General features: G+C 43.0%; 1 protein-coding gene across 17 annotated transcripts in view; it reads right to left on the bottom strand.

The window, feature by feature from the left end:
- Positions 1-25,440, bottom strand: part of DLG1 (discs large MAGUK scaffold protein 1) — a 244,764-nt gene that overhangs the window by 27,120 nt on the left and 192,204 nt on the right. For all 17 annotated transcript variants that reach the window (XM_056808371.1, XM_056808368.1, XM_056808367.1 and 14 more), the window contains 3 exons: positions 16,145-16,301; positions 8,661-8,763; positions 1,517-1,631 (listed from right to left, as the gene is read on the bottom strand). In XM_056808371.1, coding sequence (XP_056664349.1) covers positions 1,517-1,631; positions 8,661-8,763; positions 16,145-16,301 — 375 coding nt within the window. The remainder of the gene's footprint in view (positions 1-1,516; positions 1,632-8,660; positions 8,764-16,144; positions 16,302-25,440) is intronic.

Here is a 25,440-nt window from a genome sequence, read left to right on the forward strand (position 1 = left end):
GCTTTGGGGATTAGAAACTCCATTTTACAGAAGGAGAAACTAAAGTTTGGAGAGGCTCAATTGATGGTTACAGGATTCCTGGGTATATGAGACAGGATTTGAACCCAGGTCTCCTGACTCTATTCCCTCTAAGAGAATTTAAATTTCCCTCTAGAAGTCTGAAACTCATACAGTTTGCACATGTCTGAGCAGGGGATCAAAGTAACCCAAAGAGATGACCCAACAGAATTTCACTGCAGTCTCTGAGGAGCCCAACCTCTCCCCATCCATCCTGTCACTTCCTTCTCTCATCTTCAATTTTGTCACCTTTTTGGCTGTCATTCTATCTTTTGCCTGACTTTTATACCCATCCTGCCTCCATTTTTCTCTCCCCTCTCTTCCTTTCCAATCCTTGCCAGCCCATGACTCAAAGGACACAAAATCTCTCCAAAGCTCCCAGAAAGCTCTGAATTGACAGTTTAGGCAGTCTTTGCTCAGTCCTCCTCCTTCCTTGACCTTACTGGGCAGGAAGAAGCTCTATGACCTCTTCTGTTGCCAATACTCTCGTTTCCTTGCTAGCTGTCTGAGTACTACTGAGGCTCAATGCCCTTATGGGCGCTTGGAGTACAAATGGTCTTTGGGTGCAGAGGCCCCTCAGACATCCAGGTCCTATCCCTCATGTCTCTCCAGAGCTCCAGACTCCATTAGAAATGGCCTCCTGGATGTACCAGAGGTGCTTCAAACCTGAGAGATCCAAAACAGAACTCCCCTCTCCTTCTGCTTCCTATTTCCATGGAGGGCACCACCACCTTCCCACTCACTCAGGTCTATGACCTTGACTAAACACCATTCATTCCCTGCATCCATTCCTTTTTAACCTGGCACTGAACCACTGCAGTAAGATCCTACTGGGTCCTGCTGTCACCAGTCTCCCCACTCCAAGCCATCCTTATGCTCAAATTTCTTTTCTGCCCAATACATCCTTCTTCGTGAAGCCCTTCCTGATTTCCCAGTTGCCATCACCCACCCTGCAAATGTCCCTGGATAGGTTTTTTCAGATACAGGTACACGCTCTCATCTGCATTTGAATTGTTAGCTCCTTGAGGGCAGGTAATGTCTCATGTTTGCATTCTCAGATGGCACACAAGAGTCACGGATTCAATGGGGGTTGCTATCTCAATGAATAGGCCCCAGAGGTGCTCCGTTGCCTTTAGATCAGCTGAGGACCTCCAGAAGAAGCCCCTCCCCACTGGAGCCCTGCCTACTTCCACTGGCCTGATCCTGGATGATGAGGAAAAGGAAGCTGGTTATGCAGAAAGAGAACCTCAGGATGCAGGAACTTTGGTTTACATAAACCCAAAACAGGAAGTCAGTTATAAAGAGAGCCATTTGCTTGATGTGTCTTTGTTGCCTCATGAAGCTGGGACCCTGCTAAGTTTTGCAAGGTAAAATTGACTGGAGCTCATATAGACAGGAAAGAATGGGTCATCTGAGATGCCCCTTCTATGTAAATGAGGAGAGGAGATGGGATACTTGCCTGACATAGAGGGATCGCTTCTGGCTGGTTCTGAGGGAACCGGATCCGGAGCTGATGCTGCTGTTCATCATTTGTTCCCGTAAGTCATGGATCTTTGCTTCGAAACGACTATATTCTATTGTTAGGAAGGAAAAAATGAGTTTTCTGTTCTTGTATTCTGATCCCGTCAAACCAGCTGTCTGGTTACCAGAGTGGTCTCTTCCATCTTTTGCCTCAGAGCCTATCTCTTGGCTGTCCCCCCGGCCTGGAATCCCCTTCCTCCTCCTCCTCCTCTCTGGCCCTTGCTTCCTTCATGGCCCAGCTAACATTCTATCTTTCCTGGAGATGTGGGGGGAGGGAGGGGAGTGTCAAACTTGTGGCCAGGAGCACAGCCCCAGGTTAACAAATAGACAACCTTGATAAGACTAATGGTGGTTTCCTGATTTGGTTGAGTCTGGCATGACCTTCTACAGGAAACCTCCTTTCCCTCTCTCCTGTGGCTGGTTTGTCTGTCCCTGGCCCTACGTGGCTTGTCTCCTGCCATTAGAGTGTGAGCTCTGCGGCCAGGTGTGTTTTTTGCCTGTTCACATGAATTTCTTTAGTCTCTAGTACCTTACCCAGTGCCTGGCACGTACTCTAGCAGGCACAGACCTACAGAAGAGGACTGGTCCACAGACCTTTCCTGTAATGTGAATTTGCTCATGGACGTCTTAGAATTCTTCTGGAAAGTCAAAGTTGTGTAAAGCAAGAACTGTCTGTAGTAGGTGCTTAATAAACACTTGTTCCCTTCCCCCGAAACGCCACGGATATATCGGCCAGCCCCTGGGAGTCTAAAATTACCAGCTAATAAAGGCTGCTTCCTCCCTCCCCCCCCAGGCTTTCAGTCAAGATGATCAGGTGTGGGTGGGTAAATGGCTCTCTTCGGGGGATGCTCCCAGCAGATGCTCCTAATGAGACAAAAGCTGTTTACACAGAGACAAGGCTGGGTGCTAGCTAACTATCTGGAAGGGCTCATGGAGACAGAAAGGCAAAAATACACGAATGGTCAGACAAGTGTGGGCTAAGTTTCCATGAGAGTTAGGCTTGCTCACGAAATTCCCAAGAGCTACCCCTGAGAAGAATCCTAGTTTGCTGGGAGCTCGGGGGTCATTCAGATAAACTACAGAGAACAGATCTCGGGTAGAGCATGTTTTCTAGCAGCAATGAGGACCAGTTCAACACTGAGGCAATCCCCCGGGAGGAGAGCTCCCATGTTCAGGACCCTCTGCGGTCTCTGATTTTGGGTGATCACATTTGCTAGCATCCCTAAGAACCACTTGACCTTCCTACCTCGAAATACCACAAGAGAGGTCGTGGAGGACAGAAGGGCCTGGGTATGTTATGGTCTGTGGGGTCACAAAGACCAGGGTTTTCCTTATTTGTCGGAGCCGGCTCTTGGTTTATCTGCAAGTTGTTAAAATACATCTCAGAAGAATAAACCGAACAGGAGGTATCTCTGGAGGCTAAGAGTTCCATCTCACGTCGGCTGTAAAACACAGCCAGGCCCATTGGGGACCGGTTTAGATTTTTCTGGACGGGTCTAATAGCTAGTCTGCAACATCAGCGAGGATCATGCTCACACCAAAATAGGCCGCACAGAAGGCAACCAAGAGGACTCAGAGAGTTACAGGACCTACTTCAGATGGGCATTAGCAGCTTTTACTAGGAGCTGTTACAACTAATAATTTACAGGCTCAATCTGCCATGAACCCAGGCACTTCGGTGTGTACAGCTACCTCATTCTTCGGCCAGAGAATGGAAGAGATGTCGCTGTGCTTTTGCTGCTCTTGTTGCTCAGGCATGTCTCAGGCATGCTGCGACCCCAAGGACCGTACCATACCCAGGCCCTTCTGTCTTCCACTATCTCCAGAAGTCTGTCCGAGCTCATTGCTCCCACGACACTCTCTATCACTCTCCACTTCTTCTTCTGCCTCCCTCCTTGCCCCACATCAGGGTCTTTTCCAACGAGTCCTGTCTTCTCATCATGTGGACAAAGTATTTCAGCTTCCGCTTCAGTATTTGACTTCCAGAGATTTATTTCTGTTGAGTCCTGACTGCTTGATCTTCTTGCTCTCTGTCCAAGGGACTCTCAGGAGTCTTCAGCCCCACAACTGGAAAGTGCTGATGCTGTGGAGCTCAGCAGCTTTCCCCGTGGTCCAACGCTCACAGCCATACATCGCTTCTGGAAAAACCCTAGCTTTGACTCTACAGACCTTTGTCAGCAAGGTGATGTCCGCTTGTTCGTATGCTGTCCGGACTGGCCACAGCTTTCCTTCCAAGGAGGAGGAGTCCTAATGTCATGGCTGCAGTCACCATCTTCAGTGATCCAAGAGTACACAAGTCGGACCCTGCTTCCATTTCTTCTCCCTCTCTTTGCTAGGCAGTGACGGCACCAGTGCCCGGACGGATCTTGGTGTTTTTCCGTCAAACTTCAAACCAGCTCTTACACGCTTATCAAAAGGCATTCAGATTCTTCGTCGCTTTCTGCCATCAGAGCGGTATCGTCTACACATCTGAAATCGCCGAGACTTCTTCTGGGGACTTTTTCATCCAGACCGGCATTTTGCAGGAGAGCCTCTGCACATCGGTTAGAGAAGGTGACAGCATATAGCCTTGGGGTTTCTCCTTCACCAATCTTAAAGCAATCTGCTGTTCCATGTTTGGGTCTAGCTGTCGCCTCTAGGCCTGCCTACAGGTTCCTTAGGAAGATGACCGGCTGCTCTGGTTTCCTTTTATTGTGGTCCACACAGGCAGAGGCTTTTTTGGAACGCCCTTGCTTTCTCCATAATCTAGGGAATCCTGGCAATTTGGTCTCGACCTCTTCCAAAGCAGCTCACATGTAGCTGAGCCTGGTTTGCTGAATCTTAAGCAACCTCGCTGGCATATGAAATGAGCACAATTGGTTGGGAATTTGAACCTTCTTTAGGCCTGGGACAGAAATTGAACTGTTCCAATCCAGGGGCCACAGCTGAATTTTCCAAATTTGCTGGCATACTGAGCAGAGCACCATGACAGCATCATCGTTTAGGGTTTTAAATAGCTGAGCTGGAATCCCGTCACCTCAAGTAGATTCGCTGTTCACGGGGCGTCCTTCCTAAGGCCCACCTGACTTCATTCTCCACTTGTGGCTCTGGATCAGCGGCCACACTAGATGTTACTGGGGATGTCAAGATCTTTACTTGGGGGGTTCCTGGGTATATTCTTGTCACCACTTCTTCATCTCTTCTGCTTCTATTAAGTCCCCATCATTTTGATCTTTCATCATCTCTACTTCTGCACGCTCCCTTGCTACCTCTAGCTGTCCTGGGGAGATCTCATTTTCCCCATTCTATTGTTCTCTTCTATTTCTTGGCATAGCTCATTTCAGAAAAACTCCTCCTCTCTCTTTTCTGTCAGGCAGGGAGCCTTTTGGCTTTCTTGCTCTCCTTGTTCTGTGGGAGGTGTTTTGTCGCTGCCTCCTGCACACTACTGCTAGCGTCTGCCCATAATTCTTCAGGCCCTCTGTCTGTCAGATCTGATCCCTTACCTCTATTCTTCACCTCCACTTCATTTTCATAAGGGATCTTATTTAGGTGATATGGTCCAATTTTCTTCAAATTAAGCCTGAATTTCCCAATAAGAAGCTCACAGCTGGGGACTCCTCAACTCTTCTGTCTCCTTCCTAGATCAAAGCTGGTGCCAAGGCCTAGCAATTTCATCTCTGTGTCATCTCTTGGACATGCCCCCTTCTCTCCTCTGCTCCTACCCCCAACCTGGTGCAAGCCCCTATCACCTCACACCTGGAATAGTGTGATAGCTGCTGGGGGAGAGAGGAGGTCTCTCTCCTCCAGTCCATTCTGTACTCAGCTCCTAAAGGCAGGCCTGACGCTCTCCAACTTCCACCCAATACATTGCAGTGATTCCCTATCATCTCCAGGAGCACCCCAAACTTTGGTCCCCCAAGTTCACAACCCAGGAGGCCTCAAGTTCTGACTCTCACACCACCTACAAAACCAAGCCAAGCTAGTGGTTCTCCCACTGTCACATTTCTTACATGCCTTCCTCTTCTCCTATGACTTGGGTCCTCTTGACCTCATCCCCTGATGACTTCACCCTGGGCTGGGGGAAGTTGGGGGTGGTGTTGTCTCCTGGCCTCACGTCTCCCCCCACTCCAATGCAACCTCTTCAACTCCTTACTTAACACATCTCCTCAGAGAATGGGTTTGCCCATTTCTCTCCTCTCCTCATTAAACTCCAGAGGTTCCATGTTTTGCCAGTTTGTAGATTAGGCAGTTTGGCCCAACTACACTTAATTGGTCAAGGGCTTTGGTTTTCTTTTCCTCTAGTCTTCTGGAGGAGAGGGGAAAGTAAGAGAGGGAAATAAGACCAAGTCATTGAAAATAATCATTAAAAAGAAGATGGCTTCCTGTAAACTCCAGGATCCAGTCTGAAAGATGCCCTGTTTGCTTTTCAAAGCTCTTCACCCTTGCCCCATCTTTCCAATCTCCTCACACTTTAGCCTCCTCTGGGCATTCCACAATTTACCCACATTGGCTTTTCTATTGTTCATCCCCCAAAGCCCTGGGCCAGGAGGAATATTCTCTTCTCCCTCTCCACAGTCTCCTGGCTTCCTCTGAGACTCAGTTCATGTTCCACCTCCTGCAGCAGGTCCTTCCTGGGCCTTTTCTTTGAGAAATGCAGCTTATCCTGTATCCATTTCCTAGACTATTTGTTGTCTGCATGCTGTCTCCCCCATCATAAGGAGACCTTCTGGAGGGCAGGAGCTGTTTTTGCCCCTCTTTAGGACAGCAACAGACTGACCTGCAGCTTCATAAGTGCTTGGAGACCTTTCCTTTATGATGCTGTTGTCTCTGCATTAAGTCAGCCTTGGTGAAGTGAAGTCTTTCCAGGTTCTTCTGAAACTGTCCATCTCATTATATCTTACGGACCATGAATATTTCATTCTATTCCACAATGTTGAACCATTCTCCAATATGTCGGAACCTTTGGCCCCTCCAGGCTTCTGTTCTCATGTGGTCCTTTTCCTCTATCTTTGATCTATTTGAAATACAGGTACAGTAGTGGGATTGTTGGGTCAAAGCATGGGCCCAATTTAGTGCCTTTCGGAGCAAGGTTCAAAGGTGTTCTCTAGAACAGAGGGGCCAGTTCTTAGCTTCAACAACTAAGAACTGGCATGTCTGTATTCTTGCTGCTCCTCCCGTGTTTGTGATTTTCCTTTTTTTTGGTCATCTTAGTCAATCTAGTGGGCTTGTGGCAGGATTGGAGATCTGCTTTAATTTGCATTTAGTTACATGGAGCTTTTTCTCCATGTGGCTGTTGAAAGCTCAGACTTCTTCCTTTGTGAATCACCTATTTGCCAACTTTGACCATTTATCTAATGGGAAACAGCTTTAACGCTGAGACACTGCATGTTCCTTATATGTCCTGGAATTAAGCCCCTGAGAAGAGAAACTTGTAGCAGAAGCTTGTTCTCAGCTTTGTTTCTGTAACAACTTTAAGATTACATATGGCTTGGAAATGATCAAATAAAATATATTTAAAAAAAAAAAAAGATTACATATGATCAAAACTGTCCCCTCTTATCTCTAGCAATAGATCTGGGAGGTATTCCTTCCTTGTTCCCCAAATCTTCTTGTGGTATCTCTTTTTAGAGCTATGTTATGTACCAATTTGTGTTTATTGTGGTATGCAGTAGGAGATGCTGGTTTATACTCATTTTCTGACAGACTGCTTTTGTGTTTTCCCAGCAGTTTTTGTCAAATGGTGAGTCTCACTCCTGTAACTGAAGTCGTCAGGCTTGCCGGACACCACGCTATTCCTTTCATTTGCTTCAGTACATTGTGTGCCTAAGTTGTTCCACTGCCTGATCTCTCTATTTTTGACCAGTACAAATTGTTTTGTTAAGTACTGTGTTGTGGCAGAGCTTGAAATATGATATGAATAGGCCTTCTCTTTTCCCTCACTAATTTCCTTGAAAATGATCAATTCTAAGGTAGAAGAGTGGTAAGGGCTAGGCATTGGGGATTAAATGACTTGCCTATGTGCCTAGCGTCACAAAGCTAAGAAATATCTGAGGTCAAATTTGAATCCAGGTTCTCCTGACTCCAGGCTTTCATTGGCATTCTTAACCTCTTTTTTGCCTCCAGATAAATGTTCTCATTTTTTTCTAACTCCATGAAATAATTCTATGATTGTATTATTTATATGACACCAAATAAGCAAATTTATTGTCATTTTTACTATATTGGTTCAACCTACCCATGAACAACCTACCCTTGAATTAATATTGTTCTAATTATTTAGGTTTATCTTTATTTCTGAAAAATGTTTTATGGTTGTATTGTTTATTCCTGTGTATATTGGTAGAGATGCCTGAATATTTTATACATTCTGTTATCTGAAATGGAAGGCTTTTTCCATTTCTTCTTATTGCATTTTGTTTAAATTATACAGAAATGCTGATAATATCTGTGGATAGATTTTATGTCCCACAACTTTGCTCCATTTATTAATTAATTTTTCCAATTAAATTCCGTCTCTTTAAGGGTCTTCAACTAAATCATCATATGTGCAAAAAGCGATCATTTTGTTTCTACTTTGCCAATTCTTATTTAATGCCATGCTTGAAAATGAGCAGTTTTTATGAACTGGAGGGATTCCATCCACGTGAATTGGAAAGACCTCCAGGAACTGATGCAGAGTGAAATGAGTAGAACCAGGTTGTATCCAGAGATGGATACATTGTAGCACAATCAAATGTAATGGACTTCTCTACTAGTAGCAATGCAATGATCCAGGACAAAGAATGCTCTCCACATTTAGAGAAAGAACTGTGGGAGTAGAAACACAGGAGAAAAAACAACTGCTTGATCACATGGGTCAATGGGGATAGAATTGGGGATGTAGACTCTAAACAATATTGCAAATATTAACAATATGGAAATAGGTCTTGATCAATGACACATGTAAAAAACCCAGTGGAGTTGCTCGTTGGCTACAGGAGTCGAGTAGGAGGAGGGGAGGGAAAGAACATGAACCATGTAACCAAGGAAAAATATTCTAAATCAATTAATTAAATAACATTTTTCAAATTAAAAAAGAAGAAAGAAAATGGGCAGTGTTTTACCTTCAGGACGATACTGTGCAATGATCGTGACAGCTTGGCCAGCATTCTTCAGAGCTGCTGCTGCCTGCTCGTGTGTGGCCGTTCTGAGATCAACACTATTGACCTGTAAATCAAACAACAGATCTCATCTGAGAGGCAATAATAGTAACTACTGGGTATCAGAGGAAGAGGTACTTTTGAATAGCCAGTGATGAGAAGCCGTTTCATTTTATCCACAGGAAACATTTCCTAACTGGGAATTAAGCAACACTGTGGTACTGTCACTCTAAACTCCAAACCATTCATTTCTAAGTTGCCACCTTTTATGTTGTTTGTTCCCCCTTGCCTTATCCCTCAACTTTCAATAAAGTTGGAAAAATAGGAGAACAACTGCCCCAAATCCTTTGAAGTTTTGTTTTGTCAGCACACTAAACTATTCACTAATCTAAAGTCTTTTAGAAAACAAATCTCTCTTTCGCATCTTATTACTTCTCCATTTCTTCTGCCTTCCTTTTCTTCCCAGTTCCCAAACAAGAAGACTTTACAAGGCTATGTCTTTCTTTCTCTGAAGTTTGAGGACTGAAAAAAAGTTTGATCTTTCATTCGCAAGGATGACCCTGGCCAACAGGGACAATGCCATCATAAGACACATGATAAGAGATACTGCTCAAAGAATTTGACCAAGTTTTTCATACAATCTTGCACAAGTCAGAGGTAGATTCAGATGGGACCAATGTCAACAATCATCACCAGGTGTGGAGGTCTTGGACACAGCGTCCCAAGAATCTGGGCCTGTCTTTGGGTTCTTCACTCTGATCAATGATAGGGACAACCCCCCCCCCCCCCATGCAGATCTGGCAGGCTCACTGGACCCTAAATTTGGAGAGAGAGAGAGAGAGATGCTCTAAGACAAGGGGATGAAAACTGAGAGCTGAGGAGGCTGGAACGATGGCACTAAAGGAATGAGAACAAACAGGGATTCCATTCAATGACTACTTTTGGAAAACATGTCAACAGCCAGGAAGCATTCACTGAGTGCCTACTATGTGCCAGGCACCAAGGATACAAAGACACTGAATTTGATACTTTGTATCCAAGTTCCAGACTTCATGCTTATCCCCATTGAATTTTATCTTACTAAATTTAGCTCAGGGCAGTTGGTGGAAAAGTGCACAGAGCGCTGGGCCTGGAGTCAGGATGACCTGAGTTCCAATCTGGATTCAGACACTTACTAGCTAGGTGACTCTGGGCAAGACACTTACCCCTGTTTGCCTCAGTTTCCACATCTATAAAGTGAATCAGGGAAGGAAATGGCAAATTGCTCCAGCATCTTTGCTGAGAAAACCCCAAAAGGGGTCATGTTGGACCCCATGAAGAGTTGGACTGGACTAAACATGATTTAGCTCAAGGCTTGACTTAGTTGTTGGATCTTAGCTGTCATGCACTGCCTTCACTCTCCCTCTCAGGCTGTTGTCTCTCTGTGCCATCAACCCCTTTATCCAAGTCCCTGATACAAATGTGAAGCTGTAGAGTAGACTAAGCCCAGATTCTTGGAGATGCCAAACAAGGCACGTCTATACTGAACCATTAACAACTTCTCCGAGCGTGGTCATCCAACTAGTTCTGCATCCGCCTGATGGTACCATCACCTAGTCCTCATGGCTTCTTCTCCACAAGAACACCAGCAATAACATGTCCAGACCACTCAGTAACATCTCCTTTCTTTCCAAATGGACCACCCAATCAAGATCCTGCTGGAATGACACATTCAAATCGTTCTCCCTCCTCGGGATCTGTCCCTGGCTCCGCCTCCTATCTCCCCCAAACTCCTGCCCTAATCTCTAAGTGCCACCATTCCAGGCCATTTATGACTAAGAGGGTTCCCCAATGATTTCGGCATCACTCAGAAGGGCTCTACTTCCACCATCGAAGACTGAAGTTTTTTGATCAGATCGCAACCTCCTCTCATCTCATCCCTCCCGACGCCTTAACTCTCCCAAATCTGTTCTTCCTCTTCGTGATAAGCTCCAATCCTTCCACCTACGGGCTCTCCCAAGCCATTACCCCACTCTTGTTTCACAGTGCTGGCACAGAGAAGGCTTAAACAGATGCTTCTTGATTGGCTGAGGCTGCCGTGTCCATATCTGGCTGTTCAAACCCACCTCCAACCCTGGACTTGTGGTTTCTTTTTTCATCAGACAAGAGAGGTAGGAAAAGACCAAGGTGGGAAGGCCTTTAAGTAGCAAACAGAGCAATGTGTCTAACCTTGGAGGAAAAAAGGAGGTGAGGTAACATGGACCATCGAGCTCGAGTACAATCCTGACACCTGGGCGGAGGACAGGCAGAACAACGAGAAGGTTACTGCAAAAGTCCATATTAGAAGTGGGAGGGCCTGTATAACCTGGCGGCTGTTATGAGTAAAGAGAACGGTCAGTATAAAAGGTGCAGAGGCAGGGGGCACAGGCGGAGAGAACTCAAGTCCAGACTCAGTAACGATACCAAGACTAGGAGGACGGGCGAACCCTCCCAAGAAACAGCGGACAGTGTGGCGATAAGATTCTGGTTCGGACGTGCAGGGTTTGAGATGACTATGGGATGTGCAACTCAAGATGTCTCACAGTTAGCTTTAGATGATGTAGGAAAGGAACTCAGAAGAGAGTTTAGGGCCCGATATAAAGATCTGAATAATCTGCACTGAACCTACAGGAATTGATATGGTCACTTAAGCGAGATGCTAACGAAAGAAGACCGTCGTATGGAGTATTCCGTAAAGGAAAAGGAGAAGAGGGACTAGAACAGAGCCTAGAGGAGTTCCCCTGGGTAGTGGGCAAGGTGTAGACATTTATCTCCCCACAGAGACTTGCTCAGAAAGGTAACAAAAGAATCAGGAAGGAGGAAAGTGCCAAGCCTCGGAGGAGGTCAGGAGAGGTGGCAAACAACAAAGGCTGAAGAGAGGCACAGAGGACAAGATCTGAGAAGGCTCCAACGGATTTGGCAGGTTAAGAGACTACGAGTAACTTTGGGAAGCGTAGCAATTTTCATCCTCTGTTTCTGAAGAGGACCGATGACATCATCAGGTAATGTCCCGACTTGCTTGTGAATTGGACTGAAGTGAGGCAGATTTGCACAACATCAACAGCCTCATACTCTCTTCCGGTCAACCAAGTTCAGCGGTGAGACCAAAGTCAGGACAACTGGAGATGGCCTGGGATGCAGCAGGTGACCTCAGCTTCTCTGATCTCTAACCATGTTCCGAAGTTGTCCATGGCACCTGCTTCAGCTGCATTCATGGCTGTTGGAACAAACTGTTCTCACCCACCCATTCTACTAGGGGAGGTCTTCATACGCTTGCAGTAGACGCTCCACCTGACTCACAGGTTTGTGGTCCAGCAGGTTACTCTCGGCCTGCTTTAGGCATATCTGAAAAGATGATTTGACCAGGATGTGGCTTTTGGGTGTGCTACAGCTGCGTGCAGCCACAGGTAAGAGCTGGGTGAAAGGTGGACACCAAAGGGCTTGGCGGTTCTCCCTGAGAGGCGCTAGTCTTCCCTACATGTCCCCACACACGGTAGTTTTAGCTGAATGATGAGGGGAAGAAGCCAGAATGTAGAGAGTGAGAGATGAAGAGTGTGAGACAATTTTTTTTTTTTCCAGGACAAGGAAAGAAGAAAGAAAACAAACATTTATTAAGTACCCATTAATGTGTCAGACATTACACTAAGCACTTTAAAAATATTATCTCGTTTGAAGCTCAAACAACCAAATGAAGTAGGAGCTATTAATATCTCTAATTTATACTTGAAGAAATAGAGAAAAACAGATGTTAAGTGACTTTGTGTGGGTGTCATAGTTTTTTCTCCTTCACCTAGGCGCTATTGAACTTGGCAATGACCTGTTTGTGCATTTGTATCTTTGGGTTTCTCTGAGGTGGTGATCAGTGAATTCTTTCAATTTCTAGGCAGTTTTTATTGATGATTTCTTGGAGTTACAGTGTCTAAACTCTTTTTTTTTTATTGTTAACTTTCCGGGAGTCCAACCATTCTTATATTGTCTCTCCTTGACCTATTTTCCAGGACAGTTGTTTTTGTGATAAGATGATTCATACTCTCTTCTATTATTTCATCCTTCTGATTTTGTAAGATTATTCCTTTATGTCTTAGGAAATTGTTAATTTCCCCTTCTCTGATTTAGTTTTTAATAGAGTATTTTCTGGATCTTTATATTTTTTCTCTAATTTTTCCTCAACCTCTCTCATTTGGTTTTTGAAGTTTTTTTTAAAGCTCTTCTAAAAGTTCTTTTTGAAACAGTGACAATTTATTATATTTCTTTGCTGTTCCTGAAGTAGGTATTTTTATTTCACTGTCCTCCAAGTTTCACCTGAGGTCTTCTCTGCCCCCAAAATACTCATTGATAGTTGGGTTCCTTTTCCTTTGCTTACTCATTTATTTTTAATTTTAATTAAAAACTTCAGTGGCCAGGTCAATAGACTTAATTTTTGGTTTTTTTACCGGAGTCACAAGGTTCTTAGTATGCTGGAGTTTATTACCACAGATTTCTGGAGTTTGGAGTTTTTTTTTTAGTATCTTTCTAGATTCTATTTAGTTATTCCAAATTTTTATAATCCAGGGTCTGATGTAATCCCAGGTCCCCCACTCGAGCCCCAGACCCTGACTGACTTTAGATGTTCAAACCCCAGCCTTGGGGCAGTTCTGCCACTGTAACTACAAGCAGCCAGTCCACTTTCCCCTGTGGTAACCACAATTCCTCAGCAATCACACTCACCAGTGCGTGCTCCTTCCTTGTTCTCCTTCCCTGACTGCTGCAGCCTGGGATAAGGCAAGTGTCAAGTCTGTATTCCTCAGGCCTTCAAAGCTCTTCCTTTGTTAGCAGGGAGACCTGAGCTCCTACCTACAGGCTCTGTCACCAGTGCACTCTGTTCCACTCCTTCAATCCCCAGTTGTGGGCCAGTGAGGGGTCTCCAGAGGCCCAAGGCTGCAGCAGACATGACTCCCAGGGACCCTTCTCATGCCAATTCCAATGGTATTGATGGGGACGCAAGCTCTGGGGCTCAATAAACATGGTGAAGTTCCTAGTCGCAGGGCCTGCCTTGCTGACTGCACTCTCTTTGCTCTGTTCCTGCTTCCAGGGCCTATGGCAGTGGGACTAGAGGCCAGTCAAGTCAGAAATCTTCCTCCCTAGTTATCCCTGGCTGTTCAGTTTCACTCCTGACTCCTGTCACTTTCTGCTGCTTTTAGCAGATTCTGCAGAGTTATTTTTAGTTGTTGTGGAAGGTTGAGGAAGTTTCATGCCCTACTCCTCCTTCTCATAATGTGTCTCTCCTCCTTTTACTCACTCCTACACAAAACCCTTCCTAATACATCTAGCTTCTAATATCTGATCACCCAATATGATTTGCTATTTCTTCTGCCTATTTAAGCATTTCCTTGTGTGAATTTTAAAACTACTCCACCCTACTCATACCGTACTTTAGAAGATCTGATTTAGTTATTTCCTGATTAGTAACAATGGAGATACTTGGTCTAACAGAATGAAATCTTGGGAACTCTACATTTCTCCACCCTACTTAGTTTAACAAGGTCAGGAATGTCTGCACCATACTCAAGGATTAAGTATCTGAGAAAATGGCCTTCAATAGACATGTGCAGAAACAGCAGACAGACCCTTGGGTTGTCCGAAGTCAAGCTAAGTTATCATTGGTACAGATGAGATGCAGGAAAGTGACATAAAGCCATCTATAAAAGGAATGTCACTTGCTCTCTCTCCCTCTTTCCCCCGAGAGGTGTCTCTGGCTGGCAGCGTGCTAAGTGTTCCGACATCTTGGCGTGGTGGCAGCTACTTGTCTGGGTTTTGGCGGTGAGTTTGCCCTTGAGCTAATTCAGGTTCAGGCATCTTGGCTGAGCCCTCTTGGAGTTCAGGTTGATTCCTTCCTCTTTTACTCTCCAAACTTTATCTTCTAGAGCCTCTAATCTTCCCGCCCGACACAAGCCAGGTGGAAGAAATCCTACACCCTTTCCTTCTCCCTTCTTAAATTTCTTTCCACTATATTACTTAAATCACCCTGAATTTCCAGACTGACTTAGGTAAATTTTTTTGGTTATTTGGGATATCCACGGAGACCAATTAATTAATATAGCTTAGGTCACAACGCTAAAATTATCCTTTACACTTATAAGCATACTTGTTGTCTTCTCAAATGGAATGTAAGTTCCTTGAGAAAAAGCAATGTTTCACTTTTCCCTTTTTATCCCCAGTGCCTAGATTATTAGTGCCTTACACACACACACACACACACACACACACACACATAGTTTTATTTTTTCCTAAATACATGTACAATTTTTAACATTTGATTTCTGAAATTTTGAGTTCTAAAATCTCACCTTCCCTCCCGTCCCTTATAAAAGACGAGAAGCAATTTGATCTAGATTCTACTTGTGTGATCGTGTCCACAAACATATGTTATAAACATTGTTTATGTTGTGAAAGAAAACTCAGATATTAATGGAGTTGGAAAAGGAGAAAATATAGTGAAACAAGTCTGCTTTAATGTGCATTCAGAGTCTGTCAGTTTTTGCTTTGGAGCGGGATGGCATTTTTCAACTTGAGACCTTTGAGACTGTCTTGGACCACGCATTGCTGAGAATAGCTAAGCACTTCACAGTGGATCACTGTACAATATGGCTGTGACCATTCACAATGTTCTCCTGGTTCTGCTCCTTTCATTTTGTATTATACACATTTATGCACGTGCTGATTGATGGATTCATGAATCAAAGGACAACCCTATGTCCAAATGCTCTGGATGCTTGGTGGTAAAACCACAATCATCAGCATATATTTTCAGAGAGCATTTCTAGTATCCTGAATCCCTATTTCCTACCAATTATATTTTTCTTTCAATGGTTTCTTGCTTGTCAACTCATTATTCCTCCAAATCACTCCTCTTCACATTTTCAACATCTGCACACAAAATCAATTTTTAGAAGTCATCAAACTGAAATATAACCCTGATGGGGTACCTTGTACCATAGAACGCTGGACCTCTAGCCAGGAAGACTCAACTTCAAATTCTGCCTTCCTCATGCACTTCCTGGTTGTGTGTCCCAGGGAAAATCACTTTATCCCTGTCTTCCTCAGTTTCCTCAACCACAAAATAGGGGTACAATGGCACTTACTGCACAAGTTGTTGTGAGGATCACATGAGACCATATTTGTAAAGGGTTTAGCACAGTGTCTGACACAGAGCAGGTTGTATAAATGTGTATTCCCTTTCCCTTCCCCTCCAAAAAGTATTCTATGTGAGTTATAGTTAAAAAAAAAAACAACAACACTCCAAAATGGTTACAAATCATTCTTTTCAGTGAACTGTTTAAGAAATTTTTAGCATTAAACTTTCACTCAGCCCACATATGTCCTATATTCTAATAACAACATTGAATATTCTTAAAAACCAGAAAAGAGCAACTTTATTTTCTAAGTCCTACCGATATGATTCGGTCTCCTTTCCGGAGCTCTCCACTAAGATCAGCAGGTCCTCCAGCAAGGATAAAGGAAATGAATATTCCTTCTCCATCTTCCCCTCCTACAATGTTGAAACCAAGGCCTGTTGAACCGCGATGAAGAACAACTTTCCTTGGTTCCCTAAAATAAAAGACAGTAGACAACTGAAATACTTCTTAAATAAAACAAAATTTTATCATTCTATTAACCAGAAGTTTTAGTGAGCCAGCATTCCAATAACAGCCCAGAATCCTATGTTCACAAATGATACCCTAAGACAGGGAGGGTGAACCTTGAAGAGATCGTGTGCTGTGTACCCTGCCCACACATACAGGGGGAGGGAAAAAGCTGCTGGGCAGCGGGGTGGAGATGTGGAAAAGTGTCATTGACCATGGTGGAGAGGGGGAGGGGAGCAGCTCTGCCCCAAGTTCCTCTGCCTTTCTAGTAACGGCACACATGACATATGTTTGTCATCACAGCCCTAAGGGACTGCAAACTCTTCAAGTCTTTTCTTTTTTGTTATAAACCTTACTTTCCATCTTGGAATAAATACTAAGCACTGGTTCCAAGGCAAAAAAGCGGTAAGGGCCAGGCAATGGGGTTATGTGACTAGCTCAGGGTCACATAGCTAAGAATGTCTGAGGCTAGGTTTGAACCCAGGACTACCTATTCTTAGGCCTGGCTCTCAATCCACTGAGCCACCTAGCCGCCTCTCAAGTCTTTTTGAATCATGACTTCAAAGATTAAAATCTGCCCCGTAATAGCTCCGGGTAGATGACATTGTATTATGGTTTTTTAAAGCTTGTCATTGATGTATACAATTTATGGAGTATTCTAGATAGAGTCAACAACCCCACTCTAATCTTCCCGATGCTGGATAACTTCCCCAACATCGATACTGAATTTGTTCCGAGAGTAGCTGATGCTTGCAGATCTGATTTGGCATGGGGGACATGGGGCCGAGCAGCGTTCACCAAGCACTTACAAAGGGCCAGGCACTATTATTTCATTTTCACTTGGCCGGAGCCCCAAACCCAACACTCAGTTCAGGCTCCAGCACTTTCTGATGCTCCTTCCCCAGTCGACATTGAGCAGCCTTTCGCCGCGCTGAGTACACTCGTGGCGGCAATCCCCGTTTTCCTCCTGGAGGGGCAGAGATCTCTCTTTTGTCTCGGACCTCAGTGCCAAGCACAGAGCAGGGGCAGAAATATTACTTAGGGAAAGAATCAATCATCAAGTATACAACTGAGTGCATGAATGCACATTTCTGCATAAACAAAAGCAAAGCGGCTAGAATAGGAATGATCAAGGAGCCAAAAATGTTCTGCAAAAGTTGGCCATAACACTAAGGCCCGGTGCCTGCTATTGTACACCTAGTCCCTAGGGCAATGTCTGGGTCACGGTAGGTGCTCTACGCATGTTCGTGAAGAGAAGGGATGGAGAAACGAAACACTGCTATTAAGGGATAGGAGAGGAGTCAGTTTAATCCTTGCTCACCACACAGAAAGCCAACATAATCCAATACAATGTGAGCCCAGCTATTTTTGAAGAGTAACTCAGGAAGAGCCGTTTTATTTCCTCCTTGTAAATGACAACTTTCTCTTAACTCGGGAGTAATGCAGGCACTTTACTGTGCACATTTCCCAATTCTCTTCTTCACACGTTCAGTCAGCTGATCCTTGAACAGAAGCAGTAAGAGCACTCCATTCCTCTTTGACCCCGCAATGCACCCAGGCGCCCATCCCAGATCACTTTCAACCAATCAAACACAAGTTCTTCATCCATCCATCCCCTTTCCTGCACACGAAAGATCACTCCTGCTGGTAACTTTTCCTTAAGTCATGTTTTGAGCCTTAAAACTACGTAAGAAGTCAGTTGTGCCTACAAGGCTCATGCTCATTCTAGTTTCCTCATTTCCGGTAGTTTTAGTCAACACTGATTTGGCGCCTTTAGGATTAATGGTGACATCTGACTGAAAATCAAAACAAACTGAAATTTGGTTGGCATTTCCCATCTGCCCCAAGAGAAAGTCATGTTGTTGGGTTTTTTTAAACCCTCACCTTCCATCTTGGAATCAGTACTGTGTATTGGCTCCAAGGCAGAAGAGAGGTAAGGGCTAGGCAATGGGGGTCAAGTGACTTGCCCAGGGTCATGCAGCTGGGAAGTGTCTGAGGTCAGATTTGAACACAGGACCTCCCGTCTCTAGGCCTGGCTCTCCATCCACTGAGCTACCCAGCTGCCCTCAGCCATGTTTTTAACATAAGCTGAGGCACACAATACACAACTTATGGTTTCAAAGCTGGAAATTCTCGAATATAGTGCAAACGCGACTTTCAAAGTTACATATTGGGGGGAAAAATGCCGCACTACATTCTGCTTAATACGGTAAGCTGTATGTGACTCTGTGATCCTATTGGAGGTTTTCTTGGCAAAGATGCTAGAGTGCTTTGCTATCCCTTCTCCATCTTCTTGGACAGATGAGGAAACCGAAGCAGACAGGGTGAAGTGACTAGGCCAGGGTCATGTCTGAGGTCAGCACTGAACTCGGGAAGATCAGTCTTCCCAACTATCCACCGTGCCACCCAGGGGCTTAAGCCATATTTACTCTGAGATACATCTCAAGTGGCTGAAACACAAAGGCTTTCCTTTCTCTGTTTTACTGACTCGTTCCAGCTCTCTGTGTACATGTCCTTCCCCGCAGACCCAGAAGGAAACGAGGCCTGCCTCTATGGAGAAGAGTTGCGCCGCTATTGGACAGACACATCCTCCCCCACTGCCTTGGCTGTTTCTTCAGTGTTTGCAAGGGACAGAAGTCAATGAGCTCTAACCCTACATAAAAATAAAAATGAAAGAGCCCCTCCCTCCTCTTAGCATCAGTATCGTGTATTCCTTTTTAGGACAGAAGAGTGACAAGGGGCTAAGCAGCCAGGGTTATGAGACTTGCCCAAAGTCACACATCTAGGAAGCGTTTGAGGCCAGATTGGAACCCATCTTTAGGCCTGGCTCTCAATCCACTAAGCCACCTAGCTGGCCCCACTCTATTCCTTCTAATGCCCTTACAAGCTTGCACTGTAGTTGTCACCTGACCCACGTGAAGATTACATTTGACTCCCCAGATTGTGAAAATAAATACTTATCTCTCCCCTGATCATAACAATGAAAATACTTAACTCTCCCGAGTGTGAAGATTAAATTGTAACCCCTGATTATTTTTAGAACACGGTACATAAAGTTGAGTATGAAGATCTGCCCATTTTAGATTTAACTACCAAAGGTGTAAATACCCCATTCACACTTGAGTGGGGGAGGTCTGTGACCCACGTGGGCAATAGTGGGTGATGAATCAGAATCGACTGACCGCCTTCTGGGCAGTTCTACAGCAGGGCATCAACTGTGATTGGTAGATGTAAAATTAGGGAAAGATACAGGAAGTGATGCAAAGGAAGCATCTTTAAAAGGAGCTGTTACTTCCTGTGAGAAAAAAATTCTTCATTCCTTGGAGTGCTGACTAGACCTGAGACCCTGTTTTCCTGGTGAGGCTGATAAAGAATCTGCTGACTGGACACGTGGTGAGTGAAAGGCTGGACTGGCTCTTAATTGCTGGTTTTTCTCTGAAGAGACCAGCCTCAGGAAAGACCTACTCTTGAGAGAAGCTTCCCCAGGTTCTTAGCTTTGCCAAGGCTGGCTGGAAACTCACTACCTGCCAGGGGGGAAGGGAGAAGGGGATGCAGAGGTAAATATGAGGCTAGATATCTTACCTTATTCTCGCTCTGATTGCTTGCTTCACTCTTTCTACATTTTGTAATGAAATTATAAATAAAATCTCTTTAGAATGAATTAAATTCCTGGTGACCACACTCAAAATATAAAGTACAACCCTTTTAAAAGTAACCCTCTTTTCCCCTTACATTTTAATTGGCTGACCACGTTGGTTTTGACAAAATACCCTCAGTCTTCCTACCTTTTCACACTCATGTGAGGACTGTCTTGGATCACTGCATTGCTGAGGATAACTAGGCCATTCACAGTTGTTCACCAAAAAATATTTCTGCCAAGCTAGTGTTCGATAAACCTGAAGATCCCAGCTATTGGAATAAGAACCCACTATTTGACAAAAAGTGCTGGGAAAATTGGAAAACGGTATGGGAAAAATCAGTTTTAGAAAAACATCTTACACCCTAAACCGAAATAAATTTAAAATGGATGAATGACTTAAATATAAAGAATGAAATTATAAATAAATTAGAACATAGAATAGTATACCTGTCAGATCTATGGGAAAGGAAGGAATGCAAGACCAAGAAGGAGACAGAGAATATTATAAGATGTAAAATGAATGATTTTGATTATATTAAATTTAAAAGGTTTTGTACAAACAAAACCAATGCAACCAAAATTAGAAGGAAAGCAAAAAAATTTTATTACAAAACTCTGACAAATTCCCCAAATATATAAGGAACTAAGTAAAATTTATTAAAAAATCAAGTCATTCCCCAATTGACAAATGGCCAAGGGATATGAATAGGTAATTTCTACATGATGAAATCAAAGCTATCAATAAGCACACAAAAAAGTGTTTAATATCCTGCCTGATTAGAGAAATGCAAATCAAAACAACTCCGAGGCATCACCTCACACCTAGCAGATTGATAAATACAAAAGTAAAGGAAAATAATAAATGTTGGAGGGTATGTGGCAAAAGTGGGACACTAATGCACTGCTGGTAGAGTTTTAAATTGATCCAACCATTCTGGAAAGCAATTTGGAATTATGCCCAAAAGGCTTAAAAGACTGCATGCCCTTTGATCCAGCAATACTACTACTGGGTTTATACCCTAAAGAGATAATAATGACCCAGCACAATCCAGAGGATTTATGAGAAAGCAGCTAACCACATCCAGAGGAAGAACTGTGGGAGCAGAAACAGAAGGAAAACATAGGATTGATCATGTTTTTATATGAGCATATGATTGGGGGGTTTTGGTTTTAAAAGACCACTATTACAAATACAAATAATATGGAAATAGGTTTTGAGCAAAAGTACATGTAGAACTCAGTGGAATGGCTTGTCAGCTCTGTGAGAGGAGGGGGAGAAAATAAGTCATGCAACCATGGAAAAATAGCCCAAATAATATTGCTGCCACTCTGCATGGTGTTCTGGTTCTGCTCACTATATTTTGCATTAGGAAGTCTTTCCAGATTTTCCCAAAATATCCTGCTCAATATTTCTTACAATAGAATTCCATCACATTCATATCACAATTGGCCATTCCTCCCAATTTCCAGTTCTTTAGAAATCTGTCCTTTTCCCATTAACCATTTCCCAACTGATGAGCATCCCCTCAATTTCTAAACTGATGTCACAACAAAAAGAGTTTTGTCCTTTTCCTTTATCTCTGATCTTTTAGAGCCACTTGAAAATCTCATAAGCATGCTGCAAATAGTTTCTTCCAAATAACTAGTAAATGTGAAAGGGAATTCTTTGTTCTCCAAGAATATACTCAATTTTGCTGAGTAGCTGATTCCATATTAAATGAAATCCATTTTCCCTCTAGAATGTCATATTCCAAATCTTTTGATTCTTTAATGTAAGAACTAGTAGTTCTTACTAAGACCTGTAGTGTCCTACCTGTGGCTCCATGATGTTTGAGCTGTTTCTTTCTGGATTCTTGCACTATTTTCTCCTTTAGGCACTCCTTGGTTTAACTATGATATTCCTGGGAATTGTCATTTGGGGATTTATTTCAGGCCTTAATTAGTGGATTCTTTCAATTTCCACTGAATTATCTTGTTCAAGAATATCAAAGCAGTTTTCTTTGATAGTTTCTTGTAAAATATGATGTGTAGGCCTTTTTTTTTTTATCATGAGTTTCAGATAATTCCATGATTAATAGATTGTCTCTCTTGGATATATTTTCCAGGCTAGGTTTTTATAAAAATGAAATTTCATATTTTCTTCTACTTTTTCATTCTTTTGATTTTGCTTTATTATTTCCTAATGTCTCATGAAGTCTTTAGCTTCTGTTTGCCCAATTCTAATTTTTTAAAGAATGATTTTCTTCCTTGGGCTTTTGCACCTTTTTCATTTGGCCAGTTCTGCTTTTTAAGTTGTTATTTTCTTCTTGCACTACTGTCATTTCTCTTTCCCATTTTTTTTGCCTCTCTTATTTGATTTTTAAATTCCTTTCTGAGCTCTATCAGAGTCTGAGACCAATTCCCATTTTTATTTGCAGTTTTGTGTGTAGCTACTTTGCTTTCATAGGCCCCTTCTATCTTTGCCTTGCCCTTCCTTTTTGTCTCCATGATAATTTTGATTGGTTAGATTTTTTTTTTTATATTAAAGGTAGGCTCTGTTTTCAGGGTAGAGAAGACTCTCTTAAACTTCCTTGTTGCTACTGTTAGCTCTTGTTCTGGGTTTGTGAAAGTTTCAGTTTTTTAAGGTGGCAGATGGCCTATGGGCAGGGAGCTCAGAAAGCCACTCCCCACTGCTGATTCAGTCTCCTCTAGGGACTTCTGATGGCTTGCAGGGCTCAGGGCCTCACATTCATCCTGGGCAGGAGCTCTGGGCCTCACTCTGGGCTTACTCAGGCCAGGTGCATGGCAGATGGTCTTGCCCTGGGTGTTGGGGCCTCAGTGCAGGCTTGGGTAAGACTTGGGGTCTCCCACTTGGATCTGGACTCAGGGTATTTAGCTAGGAAATATTTTCTATCTCCTTCCTACAGTTCCCCCTTTACTATCTCTACCATGCTGTAATAAATGTGCTAAATCTTCTAATAGCCTTATGAGTTAAGAGTTAATTTTTATAAACTACAACCACAACAATTTTTAAAATTCTTATTATTTGTCAAACTCATTTTAATTATTACATAAGCATTCTTGATGAAAAGACCAGACCTAAACAGAAACTCTGATGTCCAAATATAAGACTCAAGAGAAGCATAAAAGGGTAAATAAGAAAAGAGAAAGTTTAAGGTATTCAGTAAGGTCAAACTGTTTATAATTCTACAGGGAAAGATACTATTTATAAATCCTAAATTTTTTATCATTATCAGAGCAATTAAAAGGAGTAAACATAGAGAGAAGGTGTGGGAATAAGCTGTTTAGGCTAATGTGTTATGTAAAACAAATAACAACCACCACCACCAAACACAACCTCTCTACCCCCCCCCCCCCAAACCAAGGGAGGAAAAAGAGGATTGCACTGAGAGAAAAGGTTAAAGAGAGGTGAATGAGAGCAAATTATCACTTAAAAAGGAAAGCAAACAACCATTATAGTGGAGGGAAGGCTGAGGGAGGTAATAGGCAATGTTTAAACCTTACTCTCATAACTGGCTCAGAAAGAGAATAACAATCATACTCATAGAGAAATGGAATCCTATCTTAACCTAAAGAGAAGTAAGAGGGAAATAAGATATGAGGTGGGAGAGGGGAATGGAGTAATTTAAGAAAGGGGGATGAGAGGGAGATTAAAAGCAAAACCTGTATAAGGAGGGACAAAGTGAAAGGAGAGGAAAAGAACAGGATCAAAAGGGGAAAATAGGATGGAGGGGAATGCACAGATGGTAATCATAACTGTGATTGTAAACAGGATGAAGTCACCCATAAAATGGAAGAGAATAGCAGAATGGATTAAAAATCAGAATCCTACAATATGTTTACAAGAAACAAATATGAGGCAGGGAGACACACACACAGTAAGGCAAGAGGATGGAACAGAATCTCTTATGCTTTAGATGTGTAAGGATAAGTGCAGGGGAGGATTTTTGGAACCCTGATATCAGGGCTAAAACAAAGTCTCTGTCAGTTGGAGAGAGTAGAGGATTCTGGGAAGGAAACGGACCTGGGAGAGTTCTAAGGAGCTTCAGGGGACTTTTGTGCTGGGCAGTCCTTGACCTGAAAAGACCTATTTCTGAGGTTGGGGGTTTCACAGAAAGCTACCTGGGAGAATCCTGTTCTACTTTCAAGCTTCCTAAAGATCTTTTCTTCCATCAAACATCTCTAACCACCTCTAACCCGAGGAGAAGATATCTCAGAACCCAAAAGGAGGGCTGTGGTCTCACAGAAAGGAGAGCCCAGCTCCCTTCTCCTTTCTTGCCTTCCTGCACCTGTTCCTTTTACAGTCTTTTAGGCCATATACATATATATGCTAATAGAGGGATTATTTTATATGGGATGGGACAGTGCATATACATATACATATACATATACATATACATATACATATATATAATATACAGTATTGAATGAGCAAAAAAAAAAAAAACAGAATGAGCAAAGTTTCAGGCCAATGACCATTTAGGAAACAACAGGATAACATATCCCTTCCTTCCTTTACCCAGTTTACCTGAGATCCTGTATTAAACCCTCCATAAAGCAGTCAGATTCTGGTCAAGCCTCTTAATATAGTTTGAAAGGGTATACAACATAGAACAAGAGTCAAATACCACAAAGAGTTTCCTGAGACAATGCCCCTTGCTGGGATCTATCTCTAGATTTTCTTTGAGAGAGAGGCACCGAGGGCATCATAGGTTTGGCTGTTAGGGGACGTTTGTCTACAATTCCCCACCAGATATTTCCTCAAGGAACATAGTGGTACAACTGGCAACTGCTTCCCTCAAGGAGGAGTGAGAGAAACTGAAGCTAGCATCAATTAGGCTTTGGCTCTCCCTCATACACTGTTCCTGCTTCAGAGACTCACTTTAAACTCCACTGACTCACTATTATTATCAGTGGGCAAAATCTTTTATTGTTATTCAAAGCACTTCCATTTTTACAGCTGAAATAAAAATAACTGGAGTAGCAATCATTATCTCAAATAAACCTATAGTAAAAACAGATCTCATTGAAAGAGATAAGAAGAGATACATCTTGATAAAAGGTATCATAGACAATGAATATCAATACTAAAGATAAACGTTCCAAATGGTATAGTTTCCAAATTTTAAAAGAAGAAATTAAAGAGCTTTAGGAGGAAATACACTAAAGCTATACTAGTAGAGAACCTCAACCTTCTCCCCTCAGGACTAGATAAATCTAATAAAAAAATAAAGAAGAAACAAAAGAGGTGAATGAAATTTTAGATAACTTAGAACTACTAGATCTCTGGAGAAAACTGAGTAGGGATAAATAGGAGTATATCTTCTTTTCAGCAATACTTGGTACCTACTCAAAAACTGATCATGTACCAAGGCATAAAAATTTCATAGCCAAATGCAGAAAAGCAGAAATAACAAATGCATCTTTTTCAGATCACAATGCAATAAAAATTGTAATCAATAAA

This window comes from Monodelphis domestica, chromosome 8 (genome assembly GCF_027887165.1).
Source record: "Monodelphis domestica isolate mMonDom1 chromosome 8, mMonDom1.pri, whole genome shotgun sequence".
Classification (NCBI taxonomy): Eukaryota; Metazoa; Chordata; class Mammalia; order Didelphimorphia; family Didelphidae; genus Monodelphis; species Monodelphis domestica.